This window comes from Sciurus carolinensis, chromosome 2 (assembly GCF_902686445.1).
Source record: "Sciurus carolinensis chromosome 2, mSciCar1.2, whole genome shotgun sequence".
Lineage (NCBI taxonomy): Eukaryota > Metazoa > Chordata > Mammalia > Rodentia > Sciuridae > Sciurus > Sciurus carolinensis.
In genome coordinates, this window is record NC_062214.1 from 173,151,007 (window position 1) to 173,172,721 (window position 21,715).

The window sequence follows — 21,715 nt, forward strand, 5'->3', positions numbered from 1 at the left end:
CAACTTTCAAAAATACACAGGAAATACAGGGAACAAATAGTTTGCCTGGAGAGTTGGCCTAGAGACTGGCAAAGATCCGATGATGCAGAAGTAAGATTAGTTGGTGGGGTTCATAAAAGGGCACTGAAAGCCACACAAGTATAAGATCAGTCAGGCTTGTCTGCCAAGTCCAAAGCCTGTGTCCTCCTTTCGTTCTCTTCCTGTGATGCATAAGCTAAGTGGCTTTGGTGCCCCAGGGTCCCAGGAAAGAAAGGCGCCAAACTTAGAGCCAGCGGGGAAGGCCTGACCCTGGGGGCGATGAGGTGGCCGGACAGTATAGACACATTCAGGAGGACCAGCCCTGGCTGGCTGGCACAACAGCGGGATCCAAGAGCGCCCCACCACCCTGGTCTTCCGAAAGCCGAACGGCAAATCTCTCTGGGTTGTCACTGGAGCTGCACAGCACTGCCCATGCCACCCGCTTCTAGTGGTTCGCTCCGAACACCCCTTCCCGCCTGGCGGGTGCAGAGGTCCGCCTCACTTCCGGTTATTGCCGGGCCCTATATCCGGTGTCCGCCCGCCCTCAGCTCCTCTGCTGGCGCGATGCTCTCCCGGTCCCGTTGCGTGTCCCGGGCGTTCAGCCGCTCGCTCGCTGCCTTCCAAAAGGTACGGTCTGGCTGGGCCGGGGCTCCGGCAGGTGGGGAACCTGCTGGCGGGCGGACGGGCTGCCTGAAGGGCAGGAGCGCAGCGCGGCGGCCAGGCCGGGCACCAAGGGCACCGGGACGCAGAGGCCGCGGGCTGGGCGGCTGGGGGCCGCAGATGCCCTCGGGGCGGTCATGCGGGGCCTGTGGAGCCCGGCGGCCCCTTTCCTTCCCCAGGCAGCTGGCGCCGACCGTTTCCTGCTGTACCCCACCCTTCGCCGGGGCTGGGGAGCCGCGCCCGTCCCAGCATTAGACTGACTCAGTTCTGGAGGAGGCGCGGCGCAGCCCCCCAAGCCGATGCGGGGTTCCGTCTCCTTTCTGTTAAAATCAGTGGGTACCATTCCGTTGGGAACTTGAGATGGTTTGGCAGACCCAGTGTGTTGCATTTATATTACCTTTGGAGTTGTGAGATCTACCTGTCATCAGCACTGGAAGTGTGCACTTAAAAAGCTGTTTCTTTCCTCTTTTCATCTTGGGTGACGTCGATAATGTCTTCTTTCTCAACAGGGGAACTGCCCTCTAGGGAGACGTTCCCTGCCTGGTAAGTTCTGCCCTTGCCGTCACCTAAAATGCTCTCCTCCTGGGCAGAGCAGCGTGTGAGGAAATGTGGGTGTATACTTCTCCTCATAATGTTCAAAGACAATTCAGTTCAGATAGGAGTGAAGCAAAATACTACGTAATCATAACAGCTATCATTTAATCGCTCAGCCCTTGTTATTGAGGTTTTACTCTGTGTCAGTCACTGTGCAGCTAGGCACTCATTAGGGATATGGCTATTAACAGTGCTTGCCCTCCTGCCCTTCTGGAGCTTACAGGCTGGTGGAAGGGACATGGTGTGAATTGCTAAACAAGTGAACAGTCACAAGTTGTAGTAAGTGCTGAGAAGGAAACACGAGAGTGGACAGAAGAGATTCTTTAAGTTGGTGACATTAAAGCTGAGATCTGGAGAATGGGACAGAGCTAGCATAACAAAAAGCAAAAGAAAGGGAGGAATAGCATCTAGAAGGTCCATGAGGAGGGAAAGAGGTTGATGGTATTTTGGAGCTGGAAAAGGTGATTTGACTAGACCATTTTTGTTAAGGGAGACAGTGTCATGAGATAGGGATGGCATAGAGACTGTTGAAGGAGTTTAGATTTTATCCTCATAGTGGTTTGTGTTTTTTAAGGTGGATTTATTAATAATGTATCTTACATAACATTAGTATTATTTGCCTGGTGTAAATATATATTGAATGAATCAGTCTTATGTAGGCTTTCTTTGTGCCTACAATGGGTGCTTTCTGCGCTTTTTAGTTAATCATCATTAAGTACTAAGAGATGTATGATCTCTTTTAAAAATGCATAATCTAAGAGAAGCTAAGTGTGGCAAGGTCACTCAGCCAACTGTTGGCAAACCAGGTCCACCTGACTCTTTCCTTAGTTCGAATCTTAACCCTCTGTGTTCTCATTTACTCACGTACTCAACAGATCATTTATTAAGTGCTTTTTATAGTGTGTAGCCACTGTGCTAGGTGATGGGATTACAGGTGGTCTTTACCCTCAGAGATCTTATGGACTAGCTGGATAGAGAAAGCAAATACACATTTGTGCACACTTAAGTACATATTTATATTGTGGTTACTAGGAAAGATCAGGACATGTTGTGATGAGCATTATGTAGCCCAGTTTAGGAGGGAAGGGAATGCAGTGGGATTTAACTATAAAGACTTTCCAGAAGAAGTGACCTTTAGGCTGACACTTGAAAAGTACATAGGAATTAGTCAAGAAAATAATATTCCAAGCAAAGGGAATTACTTTTGCAAAGGTTTCCATGCAGGAAGAAATTTGACCAGTTATAGAAATGGAAAGGAAGCCTGTGTGGTTGGAAAGATAAGAAGAACTGGATGGTACATGAGAGTGTAAAATGCTTGGACTTTATCCTAAGAGTCAGGAGAACATATGACATCCAGCACAATGTCGGTTTGTATTGGACTCTCAATAATAAACTTTTTTTTTTTTTTTGTAGTACTGGGGATTGAACCCAAAGCCTCATGCATGCTAGGCAAGCACTCTACTACTGAGCTGTACTCCCAGCCCTTATAATAAATTTTCTTTTCATCTGGAATCCGGAAAGATGTCAGAAACAGTCTCCACTTTCTAGAATGGCAGGACCAAAAAAAAAAAAAGAGCCTTGCACTTGGGGGGCTTACATCTTGGCTCTGGGATTTAACTTGGTCTAGTCTCTTAATCTCCAGAAACCCTACTTGTAGATGAAATAGGAATAATGGCAGGTGGTCTTTTTACTTCAGAGAGTTGCTGGGAGACTTGAAAATCAAAATTAGGTCATTATGTGAAAGCTTTTTGTAACCCAAAAACACTGTACAAATGAAACCTGCTGTAGGATAAGCTCTAAATTGGACTTGGGGTTCCAAAAATCAGTGTGTACTGCTATGTTGTACTTCAGAGACATGCTACGCTTGTCATATGCTTGTCATGCTTGACATGCACTACATAGTCATGGGCTGCTGGACCTAGAGGCAACTGCCTAACTTGATTCTGGGAATGTTTATGAGAAGGTAGACATAAGGTGTCTTCTGAGCCTAGGGTTTAGGAAGAGTTGTTAATAGATCTGAGAGAGGGGAGACCATAAGACACAGACAGAATATATTCAGGGGAGGCATCTATTTTTAAACATCAGTTAGGAAAATGCAGTTATTTATGATAAGGACAGTTGGTGGGCAAAAAGGGGCTCCCCCTTTTTGAGAGTGACCAGCGTGAAGGACTTCAAAAAGAGCACAAGAAGACAGTAAACTGAAAGGTGGGGAAATGATTTGCTCAGTTTTAGGACAGGCTGGAGACCGTGGGTCTAATGTAGCTCAATCTTTGCTACAAGGGTTCAGTGAGTAAGGTTTCCTGTCCAATCCAGTCAAACCCAGACTAAACACCCCCCCCCCCCAGTTAGGTTATGTAAAGTCATCAGATCAGCCATCACATGTCTTTTTTCAGTCTTCAACTGTATTTGAAAACTTGAGAAGTAGAGACATTTGATCATGAGAACATAGGAATAATAAAAATATATAAACTTTTAAAGTAAATAAGGTTATAAAGCTCCTTTGGGCTATGTCTTCAGATATCTCCCCTTTCCCCTCCCAAATAATACCTACTCTTCCCATTGCTTTCTGCCATTAAGGCTACTTTGGTGGAAAAGTTTGAGAAGCAGGACTCTTTTGTGTGATAAAGATTATGTCATTAACTGCAGTTAGTCCTGCTCTGTCTCGGGATTAGGGGGTGAGCAGATTTCTTTTCCCTTTCCATCTTGTATCCTGTGTAAGATAAGAGTTGTTGGTTAAGAGTTGTTTTGTTTCTTGCAGGGGTCTCCTTATGTCAGGGACCAAGTTACCCTGACAGCAGGAAGATTGTGTAAGTATCACTGGGGAGTACAGATAAGTGACCATGGGGTATTCAGAATCCAATTCCAAACTAGACCATCTGATTTCTTCACTGGCCTCCAGACCTAGAAATCGCGGTGATTGAGTCCTTAGACCTGACTTTGATTATTATTATTATTATTTTTTTAATTTATGATATACCTGGGGCTTCATATGATATACCTAACTTCATGTCAGGTTTGAACCAAGAGTGTATCTGTCCTCAGGTGGCTGGTTAATAACAAAAGTTAACTTTGAATTCCCTTTTTATGGAAATAGATATAGAAGAGTGCTCTTAAATATTCTAGATGGATATAAGCACAGCTGAAGGGCTGGAGGGCACATTTATTGTGGAGATTGAGAGCATCCTCTTGGCAGCATAGTTACTCATTTTTGAAACAGTAAAAGCAAAAGACTTGTTGAGCTCTGGGACTTTGATTACATTGGAGGAATACTACTATTGCATAATGTAGCATTTGGAGAGGGACCACTTCTGTGTATTTCAGATTAACTTCTTATGAATGTTGCTTAAATGCTGCTCTGCATGCCAAGTATTTTCATGGTGGTAGTAAAAGGATGCTCTCTCTCAACCTGTTCAAGAACTATGAGCTGCTTTCTCTACAGGGAAGAATCTTCAAAGTAGAGTCAGCAAATTAGCTTTCTTATTGTGCATCACAATGAGGTGTTTTTTTTTTTTTTTTTCCTCTCAATTCAGAAAATGTTGCATTCAATACTCGAAATATTAATTCCTGTGATATTTTTGGAGGGCAGTTTGGCAGTCTTAAGTCTTTGAGTTGCATGTACCTGTTGATCCAGCAATTTCATCTCTAGGAATCTATACTGAAAAATTCCTGGCATACTCAGATTTCCCTCAAAATACAGATAGCGTGTTAACATATACTATGTTCACACTATGATATGTAGAAAAAAGCATTTTACAAAGTGATTCCATTTTCTACTGTTTGGCACAATTTCATTATAAACACTCTTTTTGCTGTTCCTAATATTCTGCAGTGAACATCTTTCTTTCTTTTTCTTTTGTGGTACTGGGGATTGACCCCAGGGACACTCTTCCATTGGGCTACAGCCCCAGCCCTTTTTATTTTGAGACAGGATCTTACAGAGTTGCCCAGGCTGGCCTCAACTTGCAGTCCTCCTGCCTCAGCCTTTGGAATAGGGGGGATTATAGGTGTGCACCACTGCAGTAAACGTCTAATTGCTTTTGTAATTTTAAAAGTTATTTAAATACCAGGTGCTGTGGTACACACCTGTAATCCCAATGATTTGGGAGTTTGAGGCAGGAGGCCAGCTTTGGTAACTTAGTGAGATCTAATTTCAAAAAATAAAAAGAAGGGCTGAGGCTTAGTGGTGTAGTGCCACTTGGTTCAATTCCCAATACTACACACCCCAACTCTCACAACACCCCTCTGCCCCTACAAAAAAAAATTTAAAAATTCAAAATATATTACTTATCTGTAATTTAAGTGAGAATGGGGGCAATTATTAACCTCTCCATAATAAATACCATAAATATTTAAAAGTGATTTATGGAAAAAAAAAAAAAAAACTATTCTTTGGGTTGGATAACCCCTAATTGTGTCACCTTAATCTAATACCTATTTTTGTATTATATGTTGTGTTTTTCTGTGAATAAGTTATTCACTTTGTTTTATTTTGGTTTTGTTTTTTGTTTTTGTCTTTTGAGGTGCTAGGGATCAAACCCAGGACCCCAGAAAGGCTAAGCATTCACTGTGCCACTGAGTTACATTCTGAGCTCCCATTTTTTTTTTTTTTAAAGATCTTTTATTATGAAACTATTTTCTAAGCTGGGTGTGGTGGGGTACATACCTGTAATCCCAGCTACTTGGGAGGGTCTGAGGCAGCAGATCACAGATTTAAGGCCATCCCGGCAATTTTAGTGAGACTGTTTCAAAATAACAAATAAAAAGAGCTGGGGACGTAGCTCAGTGGTAGAGCACCCTGGGTTCAATTCCCAGTACCACAAACAAACCAAAACAATTAAAAAAAATTTTTTATGTTTTAATAAGTAATTACATGGCTCAGAATTCAAAAAGCCCCATTGTTCGCCTTTTCTCAGAAGCAGCTGTTGCTCCAGGTTCCTGGGTGTCTGGCAGAGCATTCTCCTCTGCATTTGCATATTACCTGTTAGTTCTTACCTACGGGCATGTATTTTCATGTGGTTACAAACTTTATATATAACATTTTGTATTCTGTATTTTAAAAAATAACTTACATTTTTTTCCCTTTTAGATAGACCTTATAAAGTTATTATGGCATTTTAAAAGTTAATTTTAAATCTGTTTTGCTTTTTTTTTGTAAAGGTACTTGTAGAATATACACAGTCCTGAAATGTAAAAAGTGAAAACTTCTATCAGTTCAAATCATTTTCTCAAACTGTATATAATTAACCGTGTTAAATAACAGATAACTCTAGTTACCCTCTGTATCTATGTCTCCTCCTCCCCAGAGGTAACTGTTCTTGGTTTTGTGCATAGAAGGTGATACCATTTTCTAGTTTACACTATTTAATATAAATGCTATATGAGAAAATGCCTTTGTCTTTGAGGTTCTTTGGAAGAAGTTCAGAATGGACCAGTATACTGCCTCTTAGCAAGAAAACAAATACAAGATGCATGTGGGTTTCTTGTGGGTTTTTTGGCAGAGCGCCTCATTTTATTTGCAAGTAACTGTCTTACCTTGCTGCCTTATCTGATCTAAATTTGTAATCCCAAGGACAGAAATTCCATTATATCTGGCACATCAACATGTACGCCTGAGGGCATCTTACATGGATTTGTTTAGTTAAGAAAGAAACCTAATCTGGAAGCTAAGTCATTTTGGTGGGTCTGCAAGAGGAAGGACGAAGATGTTTATTTTTTCCCTCCAGAGAACCAAATGTAAGTCTCTGTCTTTTTTAAGAACTGGCATTTCATTGCAGCACAGGGCACTGTTTAAGGCAGCTGGGTCATCAGGCACTGGGACTCTACCTGATGAGTTAGAATCTCTTTGGTTTTGACCTGAACATGTGTACCTTGACAGAGTTCCCCTGGATGACATCGTGGGCAGTCTTGTCAAGAATCACTGATTTAAAGGAAAGGTGACTCATGGTACCTAAACTAGATTAAATGTAAATAGTTCACCTGCTAAAGGAGTTAACTTTTATGTTTCTTTTGTAGCATTAACAACAGTAGCGTCTTCAGTGTTCGCTTCTTCAGAACCACAGCTGTATGCAGTAAGTATCTGCCTTGTGAATGGAGTTTTAATGGAAAGAACAACAACCAAAAGAAAAAAATGGACTATTACCTGTGATTTTCCTTTTTGCTTTTTTCCTAGAGAATGATGTGATTACAGTCAACACTCCAGCTTTTGCAGAATCTGTCACAGAGGGAGATGTCAGGTGGGAGAAAGGTAGGATTTAGTTTCCTCTCAACCTAAGGTTTTGTTTTTATTTTGTTTTTTTTGTACTAGTGGTTGATCCCAGGGGCATTTTACCACTGAACCACATTCACAGCCCTTTTTATTTTTTAATTTGAGATAAGGTCTTGCTCAGTTGCTTAGGGCCTTGCTAAGTTGTTGAGGCTGACCTCAAACTGGCAATTCTCCTGCCTCAACCTCCTGAGTCACTGGGATTACAGGCATGTGCCATCATACTGGGCATCAACTTCTTAAGTTTTAATACTTTCTAAAAAATCTCCCCTTTCCCCATGATAGTCAGTGGAACTATCATCCACATATACCTACTTCCTTTGGCCTTATAGAAAAGGAGTCTTATATCACATTTGCCAGAGGGTTTTGGTGGCTACTGGAGGCCACCCTCTAATAAATAGCTTTTGCTTTGTTTTCAGCTGTCGGAGATGCAGTTGCAGAAGATGAAGTGGTTTGTGAGATTGAAACTGACAAGGTGGGCTTGTCCTACATTAGTGACAATTTTTCATGACCAACCCTGGGTTTCTTACTCTAAAAAAAGAAGCAGGGACTTAACTATTGTTGAAAGATAATTTTTAACTAGCTCTAATCTCAGTTGTAAAAGTGTTAGAGTAGCTCATTAAAAAGAAAAGCAATTTATTAAAGTTTTAATTTTAGATTGTTCTATAGCTATGAACTATGTAACTTTCTAACTTTTAACCTGGTAGCTTTTTTTTTTTTTCCTTTGTGGTGCATGAGCTGTTTCTACTTGTTTGCCCATGTGTTTCTTGGAAACACATTAACTGAATTTTACTTTAATGTTTCCAACAAAGGGTGAATCTTCACTGTAGCAATGACTTGTCATTACTCTGAAAGTGTGACTTTAGTTGTGTACAGGGTCTTGTTTAACCATGTTGCAACTTTTGTAACTCATGTTAGAGATTCTGTGTAATTAATTTGCTAATGCTGGGTAAAAACGTCAACCCTTTTTCCATCTCTCTTCTTTTTCCAGACATCTGTGCAGGTTCCATCACCAGCAAATGGCGTAATTGAAGCTCTTTTGGTACCTGATGGGGGAAAAGTTGAAGGAGGCACTCCTCTTTTCACACTCAGGAAAACTGGTGGTAAAGAAGTTCTCCTGGTGGTCAAGGTCTCCAGTGTTCCCCCTTGGGATTGGGGCTGAGCATACCGTACTAATAATTCCCTGAAACCTCAAAGACTCTTACATTCCATTTGCCTTTAGTTGAGGGAATAGGAAGAGCAATGTTTGTATTTATATAGAGGGAATTTAAAATGTCAGGTTCTAAAAGAAAAGGGGAGGGGGCTAGTTTTTTTTTAATTTTTAAAAATTTTTTACAGATTGCATTTTGATTCATTGTACACAAATGGGGTACATCATTTCGTTTCTGTGTTTGTACATGATGTAGATTCATACCATTCGTGTAATCATACATGTACATAGGGTAGGGGTAGTTTTTTAAAAAGAATAAACCACATAGTACTGTTCTTTCCAAGGATGTTTCTTTTACTGGACCTTTTCTTAGTAGAAAATGAAGAGGATTCTAAAGACAGTGATTCCTCTTCCTCAGCCTGGCATCAGAATCACATGCACCAGAGATTCTGACTTCTCAGATACTGGTTATTGATCATAGTTGGATTATTTTCTTTCTTTTTATTTTTCCTATGCTGAGGATTGCTAGACAAGCGCTCTGCCACTGAGCTGTATCCCTAGCCATAGTTGAGTTATTACTTTTTTAATGCTTCCCAGGTGATTTTGATACACAGCTAGGCCTGAGAGCCAGTGTGCTAGAGGACAAAGAATTATTTCATGGGACTGTTATGGAAAAAGATTTTGTGTTTGTTTGGTGGTGCTAGGGATAGAACACAGGGCCTCATGAATGCTAAGCAAGCACTTTGCCACTGAATCACATCCCCAGTCCTTTTTAAAAACAATTTTTGTTTTGAGACCAAGCCTCACCAAGTTGCTTAGGCTGGTCTTGATTTTGCAGTCTGCCTGCCTCAGCCTCTTGAATATCTGGGATTATAGACATGTGCTCCTACCCCCAGCTCATGTGGTTTCTTTTCACATCTATGCTTTCATAACATCTCTAAGAAGGGTTATGTTTCTCTTGAAAAGAAATGAGAAAGAAAGGAATCTCTGTTGAATCTCATAATTTCATTAGAGATTAGAAAATATCTGGGTTTTTGACTCTTAAATGCTGTTAACTACTAAAGTCTGTTTCTTTTTAATTGTTCAAATAGTCAAGCAGAAAGATGATAGATTGAATCATTGAGGTTGATCAGACCAAGACCAGAACCTCAAAATATATAGCAGACTAGGAAGCAAGAATGAGTCTTCCAAATAAAGCATATTTTTACTATCATAAGAAAGTTTAATTTAAATATAAAACTAGATAGAATGTTCAGATGGGTAAATATTGAAATAAACATTTATTTTATTATTATTTTTTAAATTTTTTAATTGTAGATGGACACAATGCCTTTATTTTATTTAGTTATTTATTTCCATGTGGTGCTGAGGATTGAACGCAGTGTTTCACACATACTAGGCAAGCGCTCTACCTCTGAGCCACAACCCCAGCCCACCTCACTGATTTTTGAGAGTCATCCTGGATGAAACACTTTGAACTCTTAAGCTTAAATGAGTCCTCGATTAAACATTTTTTAATGGTTAAGAATAGTCCTTTATATGTGATGTTAAAGTACAAGATGAGTATACATACTATTATAAGTAGAAATATGTTTATGTATATGTTCCAATGTTTTAAATTGCCTGGGTTTTTTTTTTTTTTTTTTTTTTTGGCTTGGAAGTTTTTATTTTCTTGGGTTTTGTAGATGCTTTGGAAGTAAATGCAAAATTTCATGATCAGTAGATATTTGTGAAATTAGAAAGGCCAGTTATCTGCATTGAGGCAGTTATCTGATATAGGACATTTAGGGACTCTGAGGAATAGAGATTAGTGCCTTATGTCATTGTGTGTGTGTGTGATAGGAACTTGAATATAGCAAATACCCAGTAGACATCTGTTAATGGATTGGAGATAGGGCTTTTGTCATTGAATTCTGCTTGATTTCTATGATTTGGTTGCTTTCTGTTCCAGACAGTGCCAATAGCATATTTTTTTTTCTTCTTGTTTTCCAGCTGCTCCTGCTAAGGCCAAGCCAGCTGAAGCTCCTGTCACAGCCCCAAAAGCAGAGCCTGCAGCATCAACTGCTCCTCTTACCCCTGCAGCACCCATACCCACTCAGATGCCACCAGTGCCCTCACCTTCACAACCTCCTTCTAGCAAACCAGGTAAGCCTCCAACTTCTGTGTGTCTTTCTGTGAGAGAACACCTTGTTTAATACCGTGTTCCCTCACCAGGTATAGTTTGAGACCAATTGTGGCTCTGAAAAGGCCAGGTTGGCTGCCTTGTAGAAAGTTCTCTAGATTTTGTATCTGAAGACCTGGGTTTGCATCCCAGCTTTCTGTTTACTGTGACTTTAGTCCAGTTATTTAACATTTCTGAGCAGATTGTTCATATGTGGAGTGGGAATTATACTAATACACCTCAGAATATCTCGAGGATTAAGTGACAGTACAGTATGGAAGCACTGGCATATGCTCAGTAAATATTTCCTACTCTGATGCAGCCGTACCGTCTCTTTTCATTTTCAGTGTCTGCAATAAAACCCACTGTTGCCCCTCCACTAGCTGAGCCCGGAGCTGGCAAAGGTCTGCGTTCAGAACATCGGGTAAGCCTCTGAGAACTACTTCCAGGAAAGAGGTTGGGGGCAGTATTGATTAATGGAGTTTGGGTATGATGTTGCCCAACTTTGAATGACTGGTAGTCTATTCTCTTGGCCTTGACAAAGAGAGAGTAGAACTGGGGTTGTAGGTCAGTGTCAGAGTGTGAGGTTTGATTATCAGCACCACATATAAATAAAAACATAAAGGTCCATTGGCAATTAAAAAAATAATTTAAAAAATAAGACAGTATAGGAAGTGACTTTGTTGTCCCATAAGCATCAAATGATAGAACTCTAGAACCCAAAGCTTTCTGCACACTTGGCCAGTGGTTTTTCCACTATTATGCTATCAGTGAAATGCCTTGGGTGTAAAATATTTGCAAGGACTGGTAGCTTAGTAATGCTCCCCTCCCTCCCATAATGATACACATACTTCAGACAGGTGGTGTGGTGAGAGTTCTGTTCTAATACTTCAGGATCCTATGTAGTATAAGAGATATACTACATAGTAACAACAGCTGTCTGGGCAGACATAAAACCTCAAGGAAGTATGGTCAAGAGTGTGGGTTCCTAAAAATATAGCCTCAAATGTATGTTGCTCATGAGTTTCCGCTCCACAAGTAGCTACTCTCATGCAAGCCTCCATCAACAGAAATCTCCCTTCTGTAACATTTCATAGACTGGCTAGACCTCTACCGCATTCTTCTTTTCATAAATTGGTTTTGGTTTTTAAATCACACCATTTCCTGGACCTCCATTCTTGGTCAACCATCAGGCACATCTCAGTGTGTACTTTTGGCCCATGTTTTTGTTGCTTTTACTCAGATGAAGGAGGCTACCACAGGAAAGGGGAAGCCTAGAGCTCTGGCTGTATATATTTATTTTTTCCTCTTTCCATATTTTTTTTATTAGTGCATTATAGTTGTACATAGTGATAGGATTTGTTGTTACATATTTGTGCATGCACACAGCGTAACAATATAATTTGACCAATATCACTTCCCAGCACTTCCCCCCCCCCTCCCCTGGTTATATTTAAATAATATAGTCCTTGTCATCTACTCTTAGCAATCTGAGTTCTCTCTTTGCCTACATGGGGAGTACTTGATCCAGAGAGATTAGATTGTCAATACTTGTTCTCTTTCACTTTCAGGAAAAAATGAACAGGATGCGGCAGCGCATTGCTCAGCGTCTGAAGGAAGCCCAAAATACGTGTGCAATGCTGACTACTTTCAACGAGATTGACATGAGGTGGGATGTCTAGACCCTCTACCTCCCCATGCCTTGGTCTTGCCCCAGTCTCTACCTAGCGCTGTTTCCAAAACTAACTTGATGAGGAAGAGGTATTTCTTTGCTTTGGTTTCATCCTTTAAATGACTCTCCTAATATTGTGTCTGTTTCCTTTATGACTTAAAAAACTTAACCTTTTAGGCTTCTATACCTGAAATTTTGTGGTAAATGTGGCTAGTAATAGTCTTAAATTCTGATGACTAGGGTCAGATTGCCAGAGATGAGCAACCAGGCAAACAAGACTTATTCCCAGGACTGTCCCTTGGATGGAGAACCCTCATGGGCATATTGGAGCAGGGGCACCATACCCTGCTTCTTTCCTGCAATGACTGCTTCTTGTACATATTCCTAAGCAATTTAGAATCAGGCCAGCAAAAAGGCAGAGGCCTGCCCTCTCGCTCACTTTCCCAGTTTTGAGAGTGAAATGGAAAGTAAGTTGTGTTTTAAAATAAAAACCTCAGGGGGCTGGGGAGATAGCTCAGTGGGTAAAGTGCTTGCCTTGTAAGCACAAGGCCGTGGGTTCGATTCCCAGCACCACAAAAAAAAAATAAAATAAAAAAATATAAAAACCTCAGAAGTTTAAAAGGAACTGAGTCACTGTACCCATTTTTATAGTGAGTTAATTCTTGACTCACCTGTTTTATTTAAGATTTTGATGTGTGTAGCCAGGCATGTTGTACATATTTGTGATCTGAACTACTTGGGATTACAGCCTGAGCAACTTAGTAAGACCCTATGTCAAAAAATTAAATGGGTGACTGACATAGTGAAGCATGCCTGTAATCCCAGCTACTTAGGAGGCTGAGACAGGATTGTATTTCAAGGCCAACCTCAGCAAGAGAGACCCTTGTCTCAAATACTTTGTCTCAAAAATCCTTGGTGAGACCCTGTCTCAAAATAAAAAATAAAAGGGTTAAGGATGTAGCTCATTGGTAAAGGACTCCTGAGTTCAGTCCCCAGTACCACAAAAAAAAGAAAAAAAGAAGAAAAAGATGCATGCAAGTGTCAGCATAGTAAGGAAGAGAAAGCAGTTAAATTTAACAAACATAATTTTCAGTGCCTATTGTACACAAGGAACTAAAGTATGGAATTCAGGGGGTATAAAATAAAAATGAGTGAAAAAGAAGCCCTGCCTCCCTGTAGCTCTCTGTTTGTTTTGGATAAACACAAAGTAAAATCTAGAAAAAGTGTCAGAAGGATAAAAATGAGTATGAGTAGAGAAAGGAGTAAACGCATTTGTTTTGGAAGTTGGGGGTAGAGGTAGCAGGGGTAGGATCAGGGACGGTTTCCTGGGGGAAACTGACCTTTAGGAATGACCAGTATTTTGACAAGCAGCATTTTCATTCTAGACAGTGTTAATGGTATATATCATGATATAGTCAAGAAAGTACAGGAAATAGTCAAAGATCATTTCTGCCCTGAGGAATATCTATGGGAAAGAATGGTAAAGAAGGTTGGTTTTGAAGGCGAAGAAAGGAATTTATATTAAATCAGGAGGTAAATTAGCAAGTCTTTAGGGTATCTCCATGCTTTTGTCTTGAGTGTTAAGTTTGTTCATTTGCTTTTCATTAGGGAAATTTGTTTTCCTTTGTGTGAGTTCTGAAAAATAGGAGGAAATGGTTTATTAATAGTGTGCTAATGCTTTGTTGACCAGGTAAGGCTCTGTGGCTAATTTCTCTAGAAATCTCCATTCTATTGGGAAGCTTCCTAAAGAGACTGGATGTCATTCTAGCCAAAGATTTCTCTACTATTTATAGTGTGTAGGGAAGGACCTTGCCTAATGAATCACAAACTGTAATCACAAGCTGTAGCTTATGTTTCAGTACATTAGGTCCAAATTGTACACAAATTGAATTAGACTTTGAAATTCTACCCACTTTCTTAAGATAAAACATGTAAATATTTATGACCCTGAAAGATGCAGTTGTCCCAACAGCCTCAATTGGAAAGTAAGTATAAGAGTTGGATCTCCTTTCAGTGGCTAATTGAGGTGTCCCTTAACAATGGCCCGGGGTCTCACTGCAGTCAGTAATCTGGTTTAGATTGAGTGCCCTTTGGTTCTTGTGCCCATCAGCTAACCCATAAGAGGCCTTTCTGAGACTTCCTCCTTTTCCCTGTTGTCCCAGCTCTGCCTCCAAGAGCAGAGTTCTGAAATAGAAACTACTTAATGAACAGACAATGGCATTCCAGCAGGTTTGAGAGCAGAATGTTTATCACTACTCTTACCCTCTTCTGCAACTCTTGTGTCTTGGGATCCAATAATGTCTTTAGGGTGGTAATCCTAGCACTAAATAAGGTTAGACTCAGGAAAACAAACATTTTAAACCCAATCAAGCCGCCTAGAAAAATTTCCTTTTTCAAAAAGGAAAGGTCTGAAGGGGGTAGTTTAAAGTTGTATCACATCTTATCTTTCATGCTAATGTCGAATTAGGCCATTATAGGGGGAAAGGGAGAACTAAAGCATTTGGACCTGAGATGAAGTTAAATTCAATTTCCGTTGTGAACAACTATTCCGATAAATACGGAGATTTCTGAGGCAAAATGATGGGAAAACCATTTCCCATTAACTCTGCAGCATGTATGTGGGAAAAAACTGGCCCTGACAGACCAAAGGCTGTTCATGTTATAAAGGCCTCTCAGAAGCAAGGTCCTGCTGCTGAAACTGAAGTGGGCAGGTCTCGGTCTACACAGTGCCATTTTTCTAAATACCAAGGAAACTACATTCATTAAACTAATTTTAAGGGCAAGGAAGTGCAATGTCTTTTCTTTGTATCTTGGTGCCTAGCCCTGACTCTCACATATGCTACATGTTAGTACCTGTTCAAGGAACAAGTGGAAGGAACTACTAACTCTAAGAAGATGAAGAACTTCCCAGGATCCTGAAAGAACTTCACATTTACTTTTGTTCACATGGGACCCATAAACCTGTGGGTGTTTTTTTTTTTTTCCCCAATGGTGCTAGAGTTTGAACCCAGAGTACTACCACTAAACTACATCCCTAGCCCTTTTCATTTTTTATTTTAAGATGGTCTTGCTAAGTTTTGGGGACTACCCTGGAACTTGTGATACTCTTGCCTCAGCTTCCCAAGTTGCTGGGATTATAGGCATGTGCCACTACTCCTGGCTTGCTTTTATTTTTCTCTGATAATCAGATAAGAGTAATGTCCCAAAGAAGCTATAATCTGGTTTGGTTTGGTGGTTTTTTTGAAAATAATTCTAACAAATGAAAAGAATATTGCTTGTTTTATAGACTTTGTTTATACTTTAAAACACAATTCTACACTACCTCCCACCTCCCAAGGTGGATTGCTCACTATTTTAGTTAGAAATACTTTCTCATCCAGGGTAAGGATGATGTGCTGTGTTATTTCTCATTCATATTCACTGACACTGAAATCTGTGACTTCTAGGACATGAAGAAGCCCTGTAAAGGCTCAGCCCACCTTAAAGACACATTACCCTGATTCCTTTATGTCCAGTTTTTGTGAAAGAACAAGGTTATTATGTTGACCTCTAGGAGACTATTTCAGAACTGAAACATTGGGGGTGCTGGGGTTATGACTTAGTGATCAAGCATTTGCCTAGCACATTTGAGGCACGGGGTTCAATCCTTAATATCATATTAAAAACAAAAAATCCACCTTATCAGTTCGTAGAGTGCTTCCCTGTCAAGCACAAGACCCTGGGTTCAAAAAAACAAAACCAAACCAAACCTTAAACATAGAAAGATGGTCCAGAGTAAGGGAAAAGCTTGCCTCTTTGTGTACTTGGGTAGAAACCTGTTTGAATGTCAAATTCAAGGCTTCATTTGTGGTTTCTTTTGTCATGTGTTTTTGTAGTAACATCCAGGAGATGCGAGCTCGGCACAAAGATGCTTTCCTGAAGAAACATAATCTCAAACTAGGTTTCATGTCAGCATTTGTGAAGGCCTCAGCCTTTGCCTTGCAGGAGCAGCCTGTTGTAAATGCAGGTGAGTTTCTGGTGGCCAGTGTTGCAAACGTCTTGGAAGGTAGGTGTGTGAACACAGACTTTAGGGGTCAGTAAACCAAGGTTTTTATTTCATAACTGTATAGATGACCATCTTCCCTAGAGATTTCTTAATTTACCTTTCTGAAATGCCATCATGATTACTTCTCTCCACCAGGTGAGCAGAACAGTTTCTCTTCCTAATGCACAGCTTGGCAAGTGCTATGGTAGCAGGCAATTCTGGGGCAGCTCAGCTTTCTGGGGTATCAGGATAGTAGCTCATGTTCTGGCTCCCCACCCCCACCCCCCATGGACCATGTTATCTTGGAGCCTGACTTCCACACTTGACGTAGGCCTCCAGGTTGACCTCTGATCTCAGGTTGATGGGCCTCACTGGGAAGCTCACTTTCATGGACTTGGTACTTGTTTTCTTTCCTTTTTACTTACCTACGTCATTGATGTGTTGACCTAACAAGCAGTTCTCTTCTTCCTATAAAAATACTTTTCTTTTCCCTGGAAGATTGGAGAGCAAGCAGTGACACTTTTGCAACCCTCAGCAAAAGATCTAGGAATAGGAGCCCTGTCCCTTCCATAGAGTGCTGTGCTCTAGGTAGTTCGGAGGGTGGACTTTGGCCCAAATGTGTTCCTCGTTTGTTTCTTCTGTTCTTATGCCTTCCTGACCAGCATTCTCCTCCTTTTCCTCACCCTGCTTTCTTATGCATACCCATGCTTATAGGCATCTTTCAAAGTTCTCTTGACTTTTTTTTTACTTTACATGCTTTTCCTGTGTACACTACATAAAATGCAGCATGGACTTACTTTCTGTGGAGAAGATTCCCAAGCCTTTGTTTTTTCATGAGTGCTAGATGTAAATTCTCAGCTACTGGTTTGCTGTCTTAAGCTGGCATATTTAAAAGCCAGACCACTGCTTCCTCCTCAGTTTCCTAGAGAGAAGCTTCCTTCTTCCCCTTGTTGAAAGCAGAATGAGCAGGAAGCCTATGCCCCTTCTCCTTTACTGAGTGGCCTTTTTCATTGAACCTAGCCATTCCGTGCTAAAGGAAGGCAAAAAAGAGGGGTAGTGAACAAGACCTCGATGCTCTAATCTTGGGCGAACTTGTGTATCGAGCCCTTCTGAGGGCTGCCACAGAATGAGTGCTACTGCGCTTAGGTTCAGTTAGGGAATTTCAGAAATAATATTGCTTGGGATGGGAGTAAGTGGCATGCCAGTTGCCATTTGTAATGTAATTATTTTCATGTTGATTGGTCAGCTTGCACTGTATTAAGCACTGCAGATTTTTATCATTTAATATAAATATTAGCTCATTAGCCTTGGCCTGGGGAGTTGTATGTAACATTTTTTTTCTCTTTCATAGTGATTGATGATGCAACCAAAGAGGTGGTGTATAGGGATTATATTGACATCAGTGTTGCCGTGGCCACTCCACGGGTATGTTGGGGCAGAAGGTGGGGAGTGGAAGTAGTTAGTAAAAGTAACCTATTTTTTTTAACCATGTCACATTCTTTTAATGTTAAACTTAAATATCTTAGACTTTTAATCACAGTGAGTAATAAAAAGTATTCTGGGCAGGGTAGACATTGGCTTGAATCAAGGGAGTTGTAACTAGAAAGGGTACTGTTAATTTGTAACTGAAAAGTTTTTTACTCCTTTCAGGGACTGGTGGTTCCTGTCATTAGGAATGTGGAAACTATGAATTATGCAGATATTGAACGAACCATCAGTGAACTGGGAGAGAAGGTAAAAAAGTAGAAAGAAGTAGGCATGAGAGCTGCTGGGCAGGTGAGGGAAGTGAGCCCGCTGGCAGAGCTCCAGGAGCTGGAACCTCACTTTATTTCCTAAGAAATGCATAGCCACCGAGGAAAGTAGTGCCCCATAAGATTAAGCCTCACGTGCTTAGTTAACTGAAATCTCATGTAATGAGACCTGCTACAGGAAGAAAAGGTCAATTGTATGGAATCATGCTTTTTCTCTGGAGCACTGACTAGTCACAGTCACCTTAGCTAAACGAGTGTCATGCTGAAGCTAGTAGTACTGACCTCAGATATGAGCCTTTACCTGTGTTTGCTTACTGTTTTAATTGTGAAATCTCTGTTTTTAGGCCCGAAAGAATGAACTTGCCATTGAAGATATGGATGGTGGTACTTTCACCATTAGTAACGGAGGAGTTTTTGGATCACTCTTTGGAACACCCATTATCAATCCCCCTCAGTCTGCCATCCTGGGCATGCATGCCATCTTTGACAGGCCAGTGGCTGTGGGAGGCAAGGTAGGAACTATAGCTTGTAAGGTCCTACCTAATAGCTAGGTGATGATGAGAGGGAAATCAAATTAAAGGCTTATTATAGAGCATTCACTATAATTTTAGGCCGAAGTTTCATTTCTTAGTTTATAATTAACAAGCTAAGGCCCTCCTTATCAAATTGTAGTCTGTGGATCAGCATCATCTGGGAACTTGTTAGAAATGCAAATTCTTTTTTTTTCTTAAATAACTTTATTTTTTATGTGGTACTGAGGATTGAACCCAGTGCCTCACACATGCTAGGCAAGCGTCCTACCACCTATCTCCAACTGCAGCCCATAGAAATGCAAATTCTTAACTCCACCTCACAATATTTGAGAACCATTGAGGAACCATGCCCTTCCTCGAGGACCAGTTAACCTGCTTCATTGTCTAGGTACTATAGAAAGTGGAAAATATAGTTGGAGTCGAGGACCTTGTCCTTGGGAAACAAAGACAAGAATGCACAGTAGTTTAGGAACTTTGGGATTGATGAGGCTTGGAAGTTTTCTAAGGCCTTACATGTTAAAGGGGCTTGAGCTAGCTCTTGAAAGATGTATTGGTAGAAAAAAACTTGGAGACACCTGTGTTTAGAATGTTTTGGGGTCATTAACTCCTTTGTGAATTGAAAGCAATGGATCTTCTGCCTGGAATATGATCGTACACCCAACTTTGCATGCAGTGTCAGAATTTGTGCACCCTAGGTTAAATATTTTTTCTTTAAATTGTAACTATGGGCTGGGGGTGTGGGTCAGTGGTAGAGAACTTTCCTAGCAGTTCAGAGGTCCTGGATTCAATCCCCAGAACCTTGGAGGGAAAGAAGAAGAAGAAAGAAAGAAGTATAATTGCACTGTTTCAGGCAGCCCAAACTGAGGAGGAAAGCTTTTCTGTAGACAACCGACGAGTTGGAGGGCAGACAAGACAGATTTTTTTGTTTTGTTTTATTTTAAGGGTAGTTGTGAGGAGACTATTTTCTCTTTGTTTATTCTTTGTTTATAAGTGGGGAAGCTTTACACTAAAGGTAAAGATTGGCCTTTGAAAGTATGATAAGTATGCAGAGGCAACATTAATAGGAAAGCCTCTGGAATTAGGAACTTACCTTGGGCTGCACGTTCCCATCTCCCTCCCTCTGCAGGGCTTTCTCTGACCTATTGGAGACCTGTTGACCTTTCCTCTCTACAGGTGGAGGTGCGGCCTATGATGTTTGTGGCACTGACCTATGACCATCGGCTGATTGATGGCAGAGAGGCTGTGACTTTTCTCCGCAAAATCAAGGCAGCGGTAGAGGATCCCAGAGTCCTCCTCCTGGACCTTTAAGAGGAAACCTCACACCCTACAAATCGACCATGCAGGAACTTAAAACCAGTCTTCTCCTTATTCCCTCATGGGTCCCAGGTTAGCCTGTGACAGACAGGCACTTGCTATTGGCCTCGAGCAAGGAAGCCAGGGTACTATGTAACCAGCAGTTGCAGGTCTTCTCTTGGTGTTCCTGCCAGGCTCTCTCCCTCTAAATCCTTCTCTGGCCTTTGAAGGCTTAAGAGAAAGAGAGAGAGAGAGCCTTAATGGATGCTCATTAATATTCCTGCCTTTCTTCCATTTAGCCTCTGCACAGATGATTTTTGCTTCTCCCCATTGCCAGTATGCTATAGGGAAACAACTGGGACCATGTGATTAAGTCTTCATCTTTGGAAAATCTATTCTCCAGAGATGCCTATGGAGGATGATCTGCCTCCTAGGCTCAGAGCAGCCTCTGTCCCAGCTGTGCACATTCTCACTTGATGCCATCTGTGTTGGAGGTACTGAATACAGGCGAAGAGGTGCTGGTTGGCTTCTTAAATGGCACTGCCATTCTCAGATATCAGTGACTTCAAGAGGCTTCTTCTACCTCTTCCAGGAAACACAGGCCAGGGATCTGGATGTCGGGGGAGAGGCAGAGTACCCCCTGAGGCAACATGTTGTAATTGTTAGTGAGAGGTAGAACTCAGGCCTGCCCTCACACTTGAGTCATAGGTTCAGACCAGGAAGACCCACTTTGGCATAAGCACACAGCTGTGGTCGGGCCAACCCTTTCCAGGATGCTAGGAACCATCCTAGCACATTGTCCTCATTTTGAGCAGATTCTAGTGCATCATGGCAGTGGGACAGTGCCTGGTCACAGTGAAGACTGGAACCTGGAGAGGGGAGGTATCCTCTGACTTGCTCACATTGACTCGAGCTTTTAAATACAAGTTAGTGGACTAAGGAGGCTGTGCTCTTCCTTCCCATGTTGTGGCCCATAGGGAGCCAGGCCTTGGCTCTTGCCCTATAGGACACAGATCTAGGGGAGGATGGACTGTGGTGGGAGCCAGCCTCCAGGTATTAGTACATAGTGATGAAGTGGTTGTTATCATCTCTAAGGTACTGCCCTTTGAGTCTGGGCACAATCATTGGAATTCCTTTGGAGCATGGTTAAATGCAGGTGTCTTGTCATGAAAGCTATTGTGCTTCATGGTTTTGTATCCAGCTGCATCCATGCCTGAGACTGCTGGCACTTGACACCGGGGCCATTAGTTAGTGCAGAGTGCCCTTTTTTATCTTGAGCCGAGAAGCAAGGCTGGGGGGGGTAGGGTGGGGGGAGGGGCCGGTACTGAGTGCCTGCAGCATCTGCTACTCTGTCTTTACCATTCAGAACTTGTATCTAAAGTATTTAAAGAAACTGATTTTGAATGAAAATTAAAGGACAAATGTTCTCAAACAGGGTTCCTGCATCTCTGCTCTTTTTGGTTGCTGAGATAAGTCTCCAGCACTGACAGTTATACCAACTGTTGTCATTAGCACTGAAAGCCACTTAAGTCTTGGCTGTCCTGTGATGTCCCATGCTTTTGACTTAACACTACTAATGTGACGGACAGTGGAACTC

The 21,715-nt window shown here is 41.4% G+C and overlaps 1 protein-coding gene across 1 annotated transcript; it reads left to right on the plus strand.

The window, feature by feature from the left end:
• The first annotated feature begins 536 nt into the window (after positions 1-536).
• Dlst (dihydrolipoamide S-succinyltransferase) lies at positions 537-21,437 on the plus strand. Its single transcript, XM_047536971.1, has 15 exons — positions 537-645; positions 1,188-1,221; positions 4,031-4,079; positions 7,285-7,340; positions 7,442-7,516; positions 7,954-8,009; positions 8,526-8,637; positions 10,677-10,829; positions 11,193-11,269; positions 12,417-12,514; positions 16,393-16,523; positions 17,893-17,966; positions 18,192-18,275; positions 18,637-18,804; positions 19,999-21,437. The coding sequence occupies exons 1-15, from the start codon at positions 583-585 to the stop codon at positions 20,131-20,133; spliced, it is 1,365 nt and encodes a 454-aa protein (XP_047392927.1). The 5' UTR covers positions 537-582; the 3' UTR covers positions 20,134-21,437.
• Positions 21,438-21,715: the final 278 nt, after the last annotated feature.